This window comes from Mauremys reevesii, linkage group 19, assembly GCF_016161935.1.
Source record: "Mauremys reevesii isolate NIE-2019 linkage group 19, ASM1616193v1, whole genome shotgun sequence".
Taxonomy (NCBI): domain Eukaryota; kingdom Metazoa; phylum Chordata; order Testudines; family Geoemydidae; genus Mauremys; species Mauremys reevesii.
The window spans coordinates 16,465,944-16,484,028 of record NC_052641.1 but is presented as its reverse complement, the minus strand read 5'-3'; the positions used below and the strand labels follow the sequence as shown (position 1 = coordinate 16,484,028).

The 18,085-nt window shown below is 44.6% G+C and overlaps 1 protein-coding gene across 3 annotated transcripts in view; it reads right to left on the bottom strand.

Moving 5' to 3' along the window:
• NTNG2 (netrin G2) overlaps positions 1–18,085 on the bottom strand; it is a 71,147-nt gene that overhangs the window by 32,635 nt on the left and 20,427 nt on the right. For all 3 annotated transcript variants that reach the window (XM_039506881.1, XM_039506879.1, XM_039506880.1), the window contains exon 3: positions 6,128–6,771. In XM_039506881.1, coding sequence (XP_039362815.1) covers positions 6,128–6,771 — 644 coding nt within the window. The remainder of the gene's footprint in view (positions 1–6,127; positions 6,772–18,085) is intronic.

Sequence of the window (18,085 nt, the reverse complement as noted above, 5' to 3'; positions counted from 1 at the left end):
AACTGAGAAAGAGACCTAGCTGAGCTAGTGGGATGTAAAGGTACAGATGGAGAGGGGTGCATGTGTATGCGCTGGGGGGGGGACAGCAGAGTCAGTAGTATGCTCCAGCCAACACCACACTTAGCACCCACGAAATGAAGACCTCCAAGCCTACCCAGAGCTTCCATGGATTGCCCCACATTCTCCTCCAGGATACATATGGTCCCCAGAAAAGTGCTGCGGCCTACAGAATGTGGATGTGAGAATGAGGCCAACAGCTTCCATTAGTCTGAGTCCTTTTAACCTCTGCCCTGCTCTCGTTCCAGGAAGTTTTGTCAGGTTCCTGTGATGATTTTTCTTCTAGAGAAGCTGGAATGGGGGGACGGGAGGGTTGCTGGGAGAGCCCAGGAGCTTGCAGAAATGCCATCTTGACCGAAGGAGGATTTGTGTAACCTACCAGCAGGACTACGGGTTCTGGGGTGGCCCATCCAACAGCATCACAGTATCTGTAACAGGAACACACTGTCCTGCGGAGGAATTAGATAAACTGCACTGAATTCATGAGCTAAGTCTAATGACAGAAGTACATAGGTGTACATTTTCAACAGTGGGAGTAATTAACCATTGGAACAGTGGTGGAGTCTCCATCACTGACCATTTTAAAATCAAGATGGGATGTTTTTCTAAACGATCTGCTGTAGGAATTACTGTGGGGAAGTCCTCTGGCCTGTGTGATACAGGAGGGAAGACTAGATGATTACAATGGTCCCTTCTGGCCTTTGAATCTATGAAAGCTCCACTGACTCATGTGCTGTGTTGGTGACAAAGGGTTTTGTTTAAGTGATGATCAAATTCTTCTCCTGACTGTTAAAGCCAATTGGAAACTGGCTAGCTGCCTCTGTACTCCAATCTCATCAGTATCACAAACAAAGCCACTTTATACCAAGATGCTGGACGTCAGTTAAAGTTGCCAGTCTTAGTTAACTGATCGGAGGGCCACTCAGCCTGAAACTTGGTGATGGACTATTAATTAAAGGAGAGGTGCCTAAATTTTGCCCACCTGAAAGCCACCCGAGCAACCTATGCCTCAGAACCACACCCACTGCAGTAGACTGCAGCTGCTCTCATTTGTAATATGGAGGAGCAGCCCACAGAGACTGCTGTTCCTAGCATGACATGGTCCACCTTCATCTAACTGGCTGCCCAGATCTGCAGGTCACTGGATCTAACACCGTGCAGGAAAGTTGTTTTTTTTCCCTCTGGTTTTAAAAATGTTTATTTTTTTGTAATTATAGTCTCCCTCTTCCTTTGTAATCTCCCTTCCTGATCCCCAACGTAATACACCATCTTATCTATGCACTTGCCCCTTTCTGCACACAAGTATTCACTCCCTTGCCCTGGAATCATTCAATACCCTCCCCTCCCCTCCTCCTTACAGCCCACTGAAGCAGTCCTGGGTATTCTTAGCTACATCTCTCTTTCCAGTGCAGTGTTTCTATCAGGCTCACATCGGTTTCTCCCTTACTTGCACCTGGTGACCCTTCCTTGCTGAGATGTACACAGGATTTGATTTGGTTTTAAATACCTGCATCCTAATTAGCTTCACTTACAGTCAGTATTAGATTAGTTGTCAGGGAAAAACTGCTGGCTGGAATTGAAGTAATCAAGGGACTGGTGGGGAGGGAGTCAGTTTAGATGAAGACTCCCTCCCACCCACCACCCAGCCATGGCTCCTCTCCAACAGGCAAGAATTCCTCCCACCACCACCCTCTTGGTATTTCAGTTGCAGAGCTGGCAGCTGTGGGCAAGCCAGACTGAGAGACACCTCTGCCTCTCCACCCTCAATCTGGCCCACGAAGGAAGGGCCTGTCCTCTTGGGGAAAGGACAGAACAATTGCTAGTTTGAGACGAGGGGAGAGCAAAGGTAGCTCAAAGCTGGGTCTCATTTTATCAGCAGGCCTAAAGTTTGGAAGCAGAGAAGAGGCTGTGTAAACAGTTCTGATTTCAGCCCACTCTCTCTCCCCACCCACAGAAAACTCAGAGTACTCAGAAAATACCCAAACCAGTGTGCTTGTGAAGTCACCCTGCACAGCTGAAATGTTAACTGGAGGGGAGTGGAGGGACCAGGGGAGTAGAGATGCCACTGTTCTGCAGCAGGCATAGGCAGCCTGCCAGCTCTGGCAGGAGGGAGCTCTTCAGACATTTAAAAAGCAAAAACAAAATTGTTTAAAAACAAAAAAAAAATCAGTAATTGTCCCCCTACTTAAAATAGTGCTGTAATTTCCACTGGTCATTTGTAGTCTAACCCTCCCTTCTCTTCATCCTCCCCTTCCCTATGAGCCCTAGAGACACATTACACAACCCACTGCGGCTTCTACTTGTTTGAGGAAAGAACAAATAAATAAATCAAAAGTTAATCTCATTAAGTTTGGGGTCAGAGCTGGCTTTAGCTTCTGAGGCGCCTCGCTCAAAAGCCGAAGCTTGAATGGCAAATATTGAGTAAGTGGAACTCCACACAAACACAAGGGCTGGGATTTTGTTTTAAACCTTCTGTGCTGTGAAGGTCTCATTTACCTTCCTCTTAATACCAGAGAGAATGAAAAATATCAGAGTGGAGAACCCTACGCAGCACAGAAAGGAGGGGCAGATATCAAATGAAGTACCCAGTGAGAAGAGAAGGGAAAAGTCCCAACAGCTGTAGCAATTCCACTGAATGTGAAAAAAGCTCCAGCACATTTATATTCGATACCAATTATTTTATTTTAACAAGTACAGGGGGGTGGAGAGGAGCAGCCCCTTCTGCTATGCTCTGAGTGGGGCTCAGAGTAAATCTTCAGTGCCTCCTACACTACACTGCTCAATGATTGCAGGAGGGCTCAGGGTTCACACAAACACATCGCTCCCTCAGTCCTGCTCACGTGAGTAAAATACTGGAACCTCTCAGGCCATTTGTGAAAGCTGCCCGTTGTCCTTGAACTGCAGTCACAGTTACTCCTCAGCCTTATTAGTCATCCAGAGGGGCTCTATCCAGGAAAAAAGAAGTGGCCGGAGTATGGAAGTGGGAGCAAGGGACTCCTGAGTTCTAATCTCAGCTGTGACACCAACTTGCTCTATGACCCTGGGCAGGTCACACGACCTCTCTAGCTGGGTCTCCACCTCTGTAAAATGGGGCTACTACTCCTTGCCTGCCTCATAGAGGTGTTTATGAGGCTTAGATAGTTAATGTTTGTAAAATACACTGTGTTTGGCTATAGCATTTCTTATGATGAATAATTGGACAGTAGGCAAATCTCAACTGGGCTGTAAGCTCCATGAGGCAGGATCATTTTGGTTGGACCACGTACACTGACAGCACTGTATAAATAATACTCGATCTTGGGTTGCCCACACAACAGGTACAACGGTTCTACATTTTTGAAACCCATGGGTCATTATGCAAAGGCACCAAGTATTTGATCCTAATTTACCCCTTTCAGAGATGAGACTCCTTCCAAACATGTCATGGCCCCACCGTCCAACCAAACGTGATGAATTGATACACCACCTACAACTGTCTTGCCAACATAGTCATTCAGAGTGTGCTTACTGGAGCTGTGACTTGATTACCATGGCTTTGCCACTGCTGTCAGTAGCCACCACCACCCACACCGGCTGCTTCCACACCAAGCTCTCAGCGAGCGCACCCTGAGAGAAGCAGACCCCCAAGTGGGCTGAAGGAGGAAAGGGAGATACTCGCAGGAGAGGGAGTGAAGGCGCTCCCTCATAATAAGGGCAAGGAAAAGAGAAGCGGGTCTAGGCACCTTCCTCATCTCCTCTCCTCACTCGATTTCCCATTTTTTGCCCTCTTGCCCTGTCCCTTTGTTTCCTCTCTCTCTTGCTCAGTTCTTTTCCCTCCTCCCCACATGTTCCAAACAGCCTACATTCTACACAAGCCTGACATGGAGGGAAATCTGCTAATGCAGAGAGCAGGGCAGGGATGTGCCATCAGATGGGGCCCCTCCCCCGGGTTAAAATTCCACCACCAAACAGAAGGGAGGGTTGGAGTGACTTCCTGTCTCTGTTGGAGTCACCCACTCACTGGACATTGCTCAGTCATCCCTGCCAGAGGCTCAGAATAATACTTCTGAAGGGCAGATTTTTACTTATTTATTTTGCCTTTGGAACAGAACGGATTGTGCCCAGCAAGGACACCCTCAAAGTCTGTCCCAAGTGATGCTGCCTGTGTCCTGGGTTATAGAGCTGAGAATGTATCTTTGTTGAAAGGGGAAAACAGACACGTAGGTTCCCCAGCCTCTCACAGTTTCTCCCTGTGAGCAGAAACATATGTGGTTACCTGGCTGCATTGGCAGCTAAAGGGGAAAACTTTTGTGGGAGCCTCTGCTAATAAACTGGCAGCCCATTGCTGAATCAGGGCAGCTATGAATCTGGTAGCCAAACTTCTCCCCTAATACAGTGCACGTACTGTGCTCCCTGCATCACCCTGTCCCCCCGCCCCCCAAGTGAGGGACCCTTTCGTTTCTTTGCATGGTTTCCTTTTTCTTGGCATGAATTCAGAAAACCCAACCATGGTGGCACCTCCCAAACATTTCTACTTGCAAATTTTAGCAGCAAGCAGTTTGGAAATGCTACAAGATGCTCTTCTGTCACTCTGGTGATCGTTGAGAGCCTTGCTAGTTGGGTGGGATTTTTTCCCTCCTGCTTGCAAGTCTCACACAAGCTGGATGGGAAATTAGCCAGCTCGGCGCTTTTCCACCTTACTTTGCTTTTTCGGTTGATGTCATAATGTAACATATGGCATTGCACAGAGAAATAAGCACTGAAACCAAGGGAAACAAAAAAATTGCCAGTGGGATTAAACTTCACAAAGGCCCCATGGGACTGAACCATTGACAGCCTGGGAGTGGGGCTCAGTGGGGTAGACCATCATCTCTGAAGAGCCAGGTTCAAATCTTGACTTGCATCATAAATTAAATGGCGTTCAGTGATTGGAGCCTAGTATCCCTCCCCCCGAGCCTTCATATGTCACTCATCATCTTAACCTTAGTGAGGTTTTCAGAGCAAAGACTGTCCTCCTGTGTGTCTGTACATGTCTCCCTCGGGAGAGGCCAAAGGCTGGAATAGCAGCGGAGTAGGTGTCAGGATTGAGGTGAATTGGTGGAGCTGTGTCGGTGCTCGGGACTATAATAGCAGCAGGTAATGAAGGTCAGGACTGAGGTGTTACAAGAAGACTTGTGTGCATAGAGCAGCAGGGCAAAGTAGATTTTCAGTGGATGCTATTCCAGGCCCCTAGCCCGGGAGATGAATCTCTTATTTGTGATCCCTTGAATTAACACTGTTAAATCTCTGGTCACATCTGAGTGGGTGTTTGGCCTTTCCCAACAACCTACTGTGCTACCTGATAGACTGCGCTGCTAAATGGGTTTGGGGTCAGATAGTTTGACGGGAAGAAGAGCAGCAGTGCTAGCAAGAAGGGAGATGGGTGAAGGGGTTGGAGGAAGCTGTTGACCTAACTCAAACTTACCCAATCAATATTCAGAGGCATCCCTTGTTCCAGGGTGAAGATGATCAACTTTTTGGCATATTTTATGCCATCCCTCTGGTTGGGGTGGATATGTCTGCATATCCAGAGAGCCTCCTGCACTTCTATGCTGATTTTCATTTCAAAGTGCTTTATAATGTTAATTAAACCTCAAAACACTCTAATAATATTGACATTAATACCCCCATTTTATTGGTGGGGGGCAGTGGAGAAAGAGGGGGGCTGAGTGACTTGGCCCAGGACAAAGAGCAAGTCAGTGGCAGAGCTGGGAATAGAGCTCAGAACACTCACTTCCCAACTCTTCAATCCCCTGCTCTTGCCGCTAGATTGGCTATTGTGTTTGAGTGCGGGGACTCAGCAAATCTTCATGGCAGACTCGCACTTCCTTCAGGAGGCTCATGTGTAATCCCGTTACGGGACATGCCACCCATCTGCTCAAATGCTGATATTGTCTTGAATGGGGAAAGTGGAGAGGAAGGGGAGAAATACTAAGTTGATGATCTGATGGGTCGACAAATGCATATAGTTTGGTTCTTCCTAATATTAACACAAGGTCTCCTTCCCCATCCCTTCAAGAAGAGAGACAAAAATAGATATAGTAACTGTTACCTGCCGGTGACTTCAATGTTGGAGACAGCATAGAAGTATTTGTACAAGTTCTCCCTCTGCACATAGGTGCCCCCAAGTGCCGGTCTCAGCAACCTCATCCGCAGGTCAGTCACGGTGAAGAAGTCCTTCAAGCCCTTGGCGCTCTCCAGCCTGGTGTACAGGTTGTCCATGTTCCTGAAGTCCTGGCCAGCAAAGATGGCAAAGCGATCCCTCACCTCCAAACGCACGTTCTTTTCCTTCTTGGAGCCCGCCCAGCGGGAGTACTCCTCTGTGCAGATGATCCTGTTGGCACTGGTGGTAGAGAGGTCTCTGACCCGCCGGGCTGGCATGCCAAAGGCTTCCATGCAGTCATCCGCGTAGTACTGGTATGGGTGCCAAGTCCTCCCATTGTCCAGAGACTTCTCCAGCATCATGATGGTAGGGCGTCCGTACTCGAAGGTCACCACAATGTCATCTGTCAGCTCAATGCTCTTGTTCCAGGAAAGTGTGATGTTAGCCAGCAGGGGTTCTGGGTAGCGGCTCCAGGTCACACTCTGCCAGTAGGTGGCCAGCCCTTCATCCTCTTTGTCGAACATCAGCTTTGGTGGGTGGGCCAGGTCAGGGTTGGAAGCGTCACACTCATTGCTGCACAGGTACGGGTTCTCCTGGAAGATGAACAACAATAAGAGAAGAAGGCGAGCCTTAGTGTTGTTAAACGTGGGGCTGGGAGTGCCAGCTATTATTCAGGCTGCCCACACTTCCTGTGACAACATCCTGTTTTCAGTTGCTTATAACATTACCAAATTTTAACCCTTCAGGATGAAATTTGACATGCTGGGTATCTCTCAGGCTGAAATTTTTGGAAAATTTCAGACAAAATGGTTCAGCCATTTTCAAGATGAGGCTAAGAGAGAAGGTGGGTGTTCTGCCCATGTTAAAACGCTGGCTGAGACTGGATGAGACCAAGACTGGAGGAGAGGAGAGACATATCGGATGAGGAGCTGGGAAAGGAGAACTTGGACTGACAAGGCAGGAAGACTGGAACTGGGTGTAGGGGGGAGAGGGAGGATTGGGATTTAGACATAAAGCTGGAGAGAGAGACTAGGACTGGCTGGGCACGGAGACTGGGATGAGAAGCCTGAGGAGTGGAGACTGGGACTGAGATAAGCAGCCAGAGGTTGGGAAGAGACAGGACCGTGACAGGGACAAGATGGAGGGGATGGAGCAGAAAAGGTCAAGCTTGGGTGGGAATGGGCAGGCACTGGGGTCTATGCCCACTGCAGCACATACCCTTCCAGAGCCAGGGAGGAAACCCAACATTCCTCTGCTGTCAGCAAATATCTCTGAAACTCACTGGCAAAGTGTGCGTTTCATCCCTCTGTAGTGCTGGCCCACAGAGTGGATGAGAATCCCCTATAGCTAGCATGGACTCCATTAGCCCAAATGGCAAAGGTCTGTGCAGTGGAACTAAAGGTTTCAGCCCTGCTGATGAACTGTGTGGGTGTCAGTGATGTCATGTGTTGGAATTTGTTTATTCAGTTTGTTTTTAAAAATATAGGAAACTTCACCCACAACCTACAATAAAGGAACATTATTACGGTTGCACTCAAAAGTTAGGAAATGCCAGAATTAAGGTTGCCTGTGTAATTAAAGACTGTGTCATAATACACGTGCCCAAGGGAGCTGAATTCACATTGCACGGGCAACCTTAATTCTGGCATTTCTTAACTTTTGAGTGCTTGACTTTGTAACTTTAGTGATATTGGTTTAATACAGCTATGTGCAAAGAACCAGAGGCCGCTGCAACCACAGAAGGACAGTAGTAGATAGAGATGGAGCAAAATTATCAGATTAGCAAACTCTTCTCCTGGTATAAGACATTTGATATTAAACTGACACTTCAGCTAATCTTTAAAACAAAAGGGGCTTGATGATTTTATTGCCTTTTAACAACACTTGCAGCTCTGCAAGAAGAATAAGGGGGATCAATGCTATGCTTCAGACTCACTTACAGAGGTCAGGTATGAATTTAGAGCACTGCACAACTGACCAAGTGTTTTGTGATGGCTTTTCCCATCTTCCTTTGAAGGAAAAAAATACATTGGCCAGTAGTTGGTTGGATCGACCAGTGGCCTCATCCCATATGGTAAGGCTTATGTTCCATTGTGTGTGGGGGGGTGTATTTATAGCATACTGGTATATAATTTAAGATATAATATAGAGCAATCATCCAACTCCCTACCCTCTCTCTATAATGAGGAATTACTTGCATTCATTACTGAAATGCAGGCACCTATTGGATGGAATGTAGGAGTTATTTAACAATACATAGTAGCACTATATGAAAGTGTCTGATGGAAAATGAAGAAACCCACATCCAATTGAAACTGTAGGAGAAATTTAGCATTGGGTCATTCTCGTATGTTGATACAACTTATGGCATTGTTCTACTGCAGTACGCTCACAACTTAATCATCATGAAACCATTACACTTGCTCGTTTAAAGTAGAGTAAATGGTGGATTCTCTGTAACTTGATGTTTTAAATCATGATTTGAGGACTTCAGTAACTCAGCCAGAGGTTATGGGTTAGGTGCAGACCACACCACCTCAATATGCAGGAGGTCACACTAGATGATCCCAATGGTCCCTTCTGGCCTTAAAGTCTATGAGTCTAGGACAGCTAATTTATCTTACTGGGATAAACAAAAAGGTAATAGTGCTGGTACCTTGGTTTTGCCTCTCATCTGAAAGATGGCACAAACACTAGCAAAGTGCCTCTTAACACCAGGGTAAACCATATAAGAAGGAAAAGTGCCACTAAGGCCAGGTCTACACTAGAAACTTTGGTCTGTTTACTAATATCCTTTAGGGATGTTTGTTTTAACAACATTTCTACACTAGCAAATGCCTACTGCAGACACAAGTTATACTCTTTAAAAAAAAAAAAAAATTTTGCCAGCATGGTTTATTTCATTCAGGGAATCTCTGTAAGCAGTGCTGACAAAAGCCCTCTTTTGCCCAGAAAGTTGTATCTGCACTGGGAAGGTTTTCTGCTGCAGCTTTACTAGAAAGACTTTTCAGTGTAGACTAGGCCTCAGAGGGTCACTTTCCTCTGGGTTTTCCCTGGAGAGGCTTCTTTTCTAAGTAGTGACTAGGCAGACTAGGGGACAAACATCATGGGGAAAACATCACAGTCAAAACATAACAAGGGATATGGACAATGCAAGAGAAAACACAATATGCAAAAACAGCACCAATGAAATCACTGCAAAACAGAAACATACACGGTATAAGCATTTTGTATGGAGTGACACGCAACAGTCTTGGCCCTGGAGCACTACAAGGAAAGAAAGGGGCCTCTGACAGGCACCATTCTCTTCCTGCTTCCTCCTCCTTCTAGGGGGCAGCAATTTACTGCTGGGATAGGGTAGCAGCAAATTAGGACACCCATCTCACTGGCTCAGGTGTGGGCTGGTGTGTTTAGGGCCGGAGGAAGAGGAACAAGGCTGTACCCACGTCCCACACACCTGTTCTGAAGGGAGGGGAGTAGCGGATGCGTAGCCTGCTTACTCCTACACATCTGAACCCAAAGTCTGCATAGCCCACGCAGGGGTGTGAAGGAGGTCCATATTTCACCTTATGCCCCATAATGGGTACCCAGTGCAGGGCCCAGTCTAGCTGTAGAAGATACAATAAGGTTTATTAATTGCGCATTAAATGCTATAACAGGACACGTGCAGACCTAGTTTAAAGAAAAGTGAACATGCGAGAAGATGGAGGTGGGGGTGATGGGGTGCCTACCCCACACAGGTGATGAAAGGGTTAATGTGGGCTGCAGAGGCCAATTAGTCCACCTGGTTGCACCTGGAGGGTGGGTCAGGCCTAATTAATGATGAAACCCAGGCAGGGAGGGGCTGGGTGATGCAAACAGAGGAAGTTTTAAAAGCGAAGGGTGCTGCAGTGGGGGAGGGAAGCAACTCTGTAGTTTCTCTCCTGGTGGTAGGGTAGGCAGGGGGCATAGAAGGAACAAGATGACTCTTGCAGGGTGAAGAGAGCCCAGGGAAAGGCTTAGCAGGGGAAAGAGATGGCAGTAAGCAGTCTGGTGGGGTGAGCCTGACTGCTTGTCTTAGGGTCTCTGGACCGGAACCCAATGAAGAGGGCAGGCCTGGGTTCTCCTACCAGCCACTGGGGAAGGTGGTGTGAAGTCCCTGATATAAGGGGACAAGGACTTTTGAGGGGCCTGAGAAAAAGGCATATGGACCACTGGACTCAGGGTTGATGGTGGCAGACTGGATAGAGGGATTAGACATTTATTTCTGTTGGACTGTCTGTCAAACTCAAAGGGTTGGACTAAATTGCAATCTGGCTGGAGGGCTGAGTCATGGAAAGAGGCAGACTGCCACAGGGCTACAGCAACTGTCTGCAGGGGCTGCCAGAGAGGGGAGAATTGCGATGTCATGCCCAGCCATGAGAGGGGCACTCTGTATAGTTGACTCACCACTAGTTGGGTACAACCTCACAATAGTCATCAAGTAAGTCACAAAGGTAGTGACCCTCTCCTGTAATGAACTCTTTGTGGTGTGGGGGATGTTTTTTAAGCTCATTAAGATGTTCTGTCTCTTGAGATGCTCAATAAATTTCCAAATGGTAGGGGGTTTGCAGCTCAATATGGAGGAGGGGGAGAGCAGAAGCAGATGGCTATCCTTCAGCTCCTTTGTTGGTTCTGGGAAGATCAGTTAAAAAGTGCTATTGAAACAATTCCAGGTATTATTTCGGTATCTGTTCCCTCATGCATGCAAGGAGACTCTAGGCAGATTGTTTTGAGGATGCAAGATATTTATACTTTCAATATAAAAGGTTTAAATGAGCTGATTTGATTTCTCCCCCCCACACCCCACCCCACCCCCAAGTCCCATACTACCATTCATGGCTGGTTTGATTATTCTCATGGCAATCTGATGTTTCCATTTTCCTATTCTTTTTGCATGCTGTATTTTGGTCACTTATTTTTTCTGTTGTGTAATGATGATACCAGACCTGCTTAGCTTGTGAGACCACACCCCCAGGTGGCAGAGCAAACTGCAGTAGCCTAATCTGAGTATAGATTTACATTGACCAATCAGAAGCACTCTTGTGCTATTATATCTAGAATATCCGCTTGAGAGCATGAACTATCTAGAAATGGGTTAAGGTAACTTTGTTCAAATCCAGATCTGAACCTCCCCAAAGTCCAGGTGAGTTCAGAACCAAGGTTTTGTTTCAGCTGAGTATAGAGATGAGCCTGCTGCAATGTTCAAAGCCTGATAAATATTTACCCCAAATGTAAGGGTGTTTGGTTCCAGGGTTTGGGTTTGGGATCCATCTCTAAAAAATTACCCCCTGGGGCTGAAAACATCATTTATGGTCTGATCCTGCAAGGTGCTGAGAAACTCTTAAGTGGTGCTTAGGACACTGGAGTTGATGGTGCTCAACACCTTGCAGAATTGAGTCCTCAGACCATAGCCATTGAGAGGGAACATGATCCAAGTTAGTGAGCGATAGGCGGATGACCTTGTGCATCGGACGCGAAACTGCTTAGGAATTGAAATACCAAGAGGAGTAAGGGCATGAAGGTCAGAGAACCAGTTACAGGTTTATTGAGAGGCTAGCTGAGAAAAGAGATTAAAGTCTGGCAAGATAAAAGAATATAAATACAAGACACTGGAGCTGGACTGGTTATTCAACTGGGGTGAAAGGAGATGGAAGGTATAAAAAAAATCTGGATGCAAAATGAAAAAGCCCTACAACTCTACAAAACCAGATAGTTTTTAGGGCCTGCTCCTGCTCCCAGTAAAGTCAGTGGAAATTTTGCAATTGACTTTTATATGAGCAGAATTTGGCCCTTAATGAAGATGGGAAGTTGTTTGCTTTTCTGCCAGATAAACCACTTTTGTGTATTATAGCATGAAGTGTATATATATTTTTGTAGGTTAAATTACTTATTAACTGTTAAGATGTTGAATGTTTTAAATAAGCTAGACATCTGTTGTGAATGATGAAAGCTGCACAAAAATACAAATGTAGCCCTCTGTGGATCTCCATGCCAGGAAAAAAAAAAAACAGAAAACCACTAGCAGGCTAGTTGAGGGGAAAAATACTATATTTAAAAAAAAAAAAACCAAACATGTTCTGAGCTGGGCTGTGACAAATGCAAATATTAGTGCCACCTCACTTTTATTGTGAAATATTAATTATGGTCCTGTTCCTGCAATCTGATTTGCTTGGGCCCTTGTGCTGCACACACAATGTGACTGGAGTCAATGGAACCCCATGCAGGTGTAATGGTCTTACTTCCGGGGTCAGATTGCTAGGATTATTGTCAACACTGCCATTTTGTGGGGGCACAAATTTTGTTTTGCACAAAATAAGTACTATAATAGTAAAGAAATTTGACCAATACAAATGGAAGATTTTGCCTCAATACAAAAATCACATTTTGATACTAAAATTGGTCCTTAAAATAAAATTTTGAATTTTAAAAACTGAAAGGTTTTGTTAGAAAAATAAGACAATTTTAAATGAAAATGCATTTGAAATGAAATGAAAATCCACAAATAATAAAACAAACCTCAGTGTTCTGTAGATCTCCCCCACCCCAATCTAGACCAGTGTTACAATACCAACACACACAAAGCAAGAACCTCAGATTTTGGGGGGGGGGTCAGATTTTGTTGCAAGTACTGCAAACACCTGTGGTACAGAGGGAATAGGATGAAAGGCATTTCAGTCACACCTACTGCGGCTGACATCAACTGCAGGTTTAGAAGGAATCTGACTTTGCTCCTTTGGAAGTCAGTGGCAAAACTCCAATTGATTTTAAAGTGAACACGATAAGGCCATAGGTAAAGTGACAAAAGACTGACAGCAAGAAAAGAGGTTTAGCAGTGTTTCCATATTCGGGCCTGATTCCATGAGGTGCTCAGCACCCATCATTCCCGCTGAAGCTAATGGGAATTGCGGGTGCTTGGCCCCTCTCAGGATCAAGCCCAGAGGAAAAGAGTAGTGAAGGCTGGTGACAACTGACAGCAGATGGGCAAATCTGACACACACAAGGCTCAGGATCAGAGCCCGTTTATGGAAGCAGGTAAAGATAATACTCTAAATTAAAAAAGGGACTAATTAAAGCAAGTTGCAAAGGGGCTTTTTATTGATTTGATAGCTATAATAATCTAAGATTATTGGTTTATCAGGGACATATCTGGAGGTTTTGGCAGGAGACACTTATGTTTTGCAGGAAAAATATCACTGAGAGGAATTAGAATTTCTGTGGTCTTTAACTTTTTTCAGTTTGGGGCAATTTCAGAGGTGGGCACAGCTGGAAGTCTGCATGCAATTTTCTCCTCTCCTCCAGTGGATATTGGGTGGCTAGATAGTTTAACTGCAGCTTGAATTCATCCCCAATCCTACCAGGTTGCAATCCTCCCCGCCCTTAATACCACTAGCCCATCCTGATTGCACTTCAGGTGTCTTAAGGACCTTATGCAACACTTCAGAGCTCCTTATGCTTCTAGTAGGGTGCTATATGACCCTGCCTTTTATTTCCATCTTAAAGATTAGCTGATTAGTCTACAAAGTCCATGTTTTGCCTAGGACAGCAACAAAGTGCTTAAGTTAGGATCAAATTTTATTCAGATCTTGCAAAGGCAACCGTAGACATTATTCACTTGCACCTCATTACTCTATTTCCTGCAATTAGTGCCACAAGGAGCAGCAGACATTACAAAAGCACATTCTACTCTATCAAGCAGTTCTCTGATGAACTATGGGTGTCTTTTAGTCCTCTTTCCTCCTGCCCCCAATGCAAGCAACCTGTCCATCACTGAGAAGATTGACACCCAACAGCCACAGGAGATGTGTAAATCTCTAACCTCACTGCTGTCAAACCCCGTTCTGACCCGACCTGTGGAGTCGGAGCTCAGCCTCTGCTCCAAGCTCTGAGGAGCAGATGGTCAGGAGCACTAATGAATCAGCCTGTGTATTTACCGTGCCCGCTCCTGCTGCGGAAAGGTTTAAACAAACAGCGCCCATAACAACATTCTGTCTCTCACACATATGCTCACAAGCACGGAGAGATGTATTATATTTAATACAGTTGGTTATTGTTTTTCTTTGAAGCACAAAGTTGGATTTGTTTGTCTAGGAGGCTGCAGGATAAAGCAGAAATGATCATTCCAGTGCATTTGATGTTCTGTTTCTCTTCTTTACACTTAACCGAGTTCCCCAGATTAATCCTAGGATTAGAGGCCCTATCACCACTAATATTCTGCCAACCCCAAGTGCTCTTCACAGCAGCTGATTATATTGTACGTGTTCGACAGGCACCCAAACCTCATTCCTTTTGTTTTCTGTCCCCTTTCAGAGGCAAAGGAGTGATTTGCCTTTGCTAGGTCCTAATGCAGATCTTTGTTCCCCCCCTCCCCCTGAGTTGGGTATGGAGCCTCACATTAATTGTGCATCTAGTAACATGGTAAGTAGGGCAAAATAAAACTCCATTGGCCTCAATGTAAATACACCAGGGATGAATTTGGCTTCTGGTGTCATATACCTGTAATTAGAATAAGGCCTCCGACCTCCATTCTGATGAAGGTTCTCTTAGCACTTTCATTATAAAAACCTAATTGTGGAGGATTATAACAATGCATGGTGGAGAAAGTTGGAAGACTAGATAAATCAAGGTAATAAATACTGGATTATGGGGACTTCCCTCTCTAGACCACTGGTTCAGAGCTGGTGCAGGTCGATAGTGAACAACCAACAGTTGTTAGCACTGGGTGGCCTTTGTGCAATAAGTTTGTCTCAGGCCAGTTCCTAGCAGGCAGAGATCACAAAAAATCGACCATAACTGGTAACACAATTGGCAATCTCAACAGAGAGAACAAAACACTGAATTGGGCCATGGAACCTGAACTCCATCATTCATACAGATGGTTCTCCCACCCCGCCCCCCATCAGGTCTGAGGAAGATTGGTGAAGGAGGAAGTCTGAACTGCCATTGCCTGTGCAATCCCTCTTCTGTGGAGAAAACTGAGAACTTTGGTTGCAGGGGAAATCAATCTGTCCCCGTTCCCAAACATTAACTTCAGTGTTTAAAACAAAAACTCCAACTTTCTCTCTTTGTTGTTGAAGCTTGAAATGCCCAGGAGAAGCTTTGGTTTTTAGTAACAAGTTTGGGCTTGACTTTCCTTTATCTGAGTTCCTCATCCTATCCCCCAAAATGGGAATTGTGAGACTAGGGGATTCCAATTCAGCATCAGAGTTGCAAATAAGCAACTTCTGCAATGAAGGTTTAGCTGGCCATCTTTATTTTATTTTTATTGGTAAATACTAAATTTGTCAAAATATGCAGTCTCTGGGGCACCAAAACTATTCACAAATATGGGGTGAAATCAGTGAATAGCTTCAGCCAAAAAAATTCTTAAATTTCAAAAAACACTGAAATGGGTGGTTTTGTCCATTTTTTCATTTTGAAACGTTTAGTTTTGAAAAACAGGTATAAAACACCCCAAAACACAACAACAAATTTCATTTCAGATTCAAGGAAATATTTATTTTGGCCCCACATGACATTTTTTTTTTCATTTTGGCAACAAAAAATAATCAGTTTTGAACTTTTTTTTTTATCATTTTAGTTCAGCCCCTGAACTGAAAAATCAGGTATTCACTCAGCTCTATGTAGGACAATCTTAGAAAATGTGACTAGTTAACAAATACCAAATTCAGAGATCCTTACATCAAAAACTATTCTACTACCTTCAGCCAGCTTTGATTAACGGACTTTTTTTTCAAAAGATAAATAAAAAATATGAATATACACCAGCTTCTTAAATATTTTTATTTTAAAACAGTCTGTTTAAATATTTTTATTCTTGCTGCTTTTGACTTATAAGGGGAAATGTTGTATCTGAATTTAAGAAAGCACAAGGTGGTTTTTATAACCAAAAATAACATTTGTGGGTAACTAAATCTCATGGTTCAGGACATAAACTGATAACCTGCCAGTGGTCAGGATGGAATTCCCAGAGAAATGGAAATATTTCACTGACAATTAGTTTTTGCTCTTCACACATTTGGGAGGGAAGAGATGGGTGAAACAGCTATAATTAATTTACAGAGATTATTTCTAACAGCTGGCAAGCAGCATAACTCACCAACAGAGACATCTGGAAGCTTGAAAGTAATCTAACACGTATATGTGGTGAACCTCTCTCAGACTAAACAAATAGTTCTGCAGTATTTCCACCCACCCCCTGTACAAAGTTGCCCAATTCATCCAAGTGCATCATGAGCATATTTACTTCTTTTTTTGAACCATCAAGTATTGGATAGTGCTAGAAGATTTGAAAGACCTATAGTCTTCAAATCATTGCCCTTTTTAAAAGTACATTTGATCAAAACACATGCCTGAAACAGCAGTAGCTAAACCAATACGAACTGGGACTGGGTCTCATACCACCATTCTGAATCGGGTCAAAAAGCATGACCTAGTAGTGCCAGCCAAGTGAAATTCTGCTATCCTGAGCCATGTATTGAGTCCGACGCAAGACATCTTTAAAGTCTTACCTTACCTGTTTTTGGACTATCTTAACTATATTGGGTTAGAAACTGATCTAGCTGAAGTTGTATAACTCTGTTCAGTTATACCACTATAAAGATACTTACATTGGTATAGCTAAATCCTGTACATTTACAGCCTTAAATTGCGAGGGCCAGGATCCCAGCCCTGATGCAGTACCATCACTTTCTGCACTGCTAGCTACTTGTTGTCAGCTCAGCCACCTATAGAATTGGTCACTTACTTCCACTTTTAGCATTTTTGTTTTGTTTTTGCCCTGATCCAGTCGTAAAACCAGCTGCTTCTCTAGATGTTAAAAGGGAGGGTGGGGGAGGGGAGAGCCAGCAAACAAAAGGCTAGTCAGTCGGGGGAAACAAAAGAAAAAACTGGCAACCAACTGATCTGGGTTGACAGCTCCATTGCAAAGTTTCAGACAAATCTGATTTCAAGTCACTTGAGTTAAAGGCCCTTTATAATAATATTTTAATAATTGGAGATATACCAACCTCCTAGAACTGGAAGGGACCTTGAAAGGTCATTGAGTCCAGCCCCCTGCCTTCACTAGCAGGACCAATTTTTGCCCCAGATCCCTAAGTAGCCCCCCTGAAGGATTGAACTCACAACCCTGGGTTTAGCAGGCCAATGCTCAAACCACTGAGCTATCCCTCCCCCCTATAAATATTAGGGTTTATAATAGGAATGACAGCACTTCACTAGAGAGTGCACAGCAAATGCTGTGGAATGGGGGTTATTTGCTACCCAATCTCCATCCTATTACATTGCATGTATCAAACAACTCTTCTGCGACTATTAAACTTGATAGAATTGGCATCCACCCCTACACGCAGTGAGGCAGATTCTGGTTTGTTACACTGGGCTGAGGTAAAACAGTGGGATTACTTTGGATTTACTTCAGTGTAACTGAGTTCAGATTCTGGCTCTGTGTATTTAATAACAATAATATTTTCTTCTGTATGCTATCTATTTAGACCCTAAGCTCCCGGGGTCAGGGAATGGTCTTCATACAAATCTAAAACTGCAAACTTTTGAGCACTAAATAAATGCTAGCAGAGTGGGATCTCCACCCTTACCTAAATAAGTCTTCCATCCCCCTTGTACAGCAGGTTAGGATCACTCCTCTCATTTTATGGGGGGAAACTGAGGCAGGGAGGGTCCGTGACCATCCCAATGCCAGGTGGTGAGTCAATATAGATTCTTAAATCCAGCTTCCTACTATAACCACTACATCAGGGATTTTCAAACATTTCCAGAGTGGAGTACCTATTGACAGAAAAATGTTTCCCCCGCCTCCAATCTATTATCATGGGCATATCCTCTCCCATTAACAGACACAAATCCACTCAACTCTTTTTCTTGGTCACATGA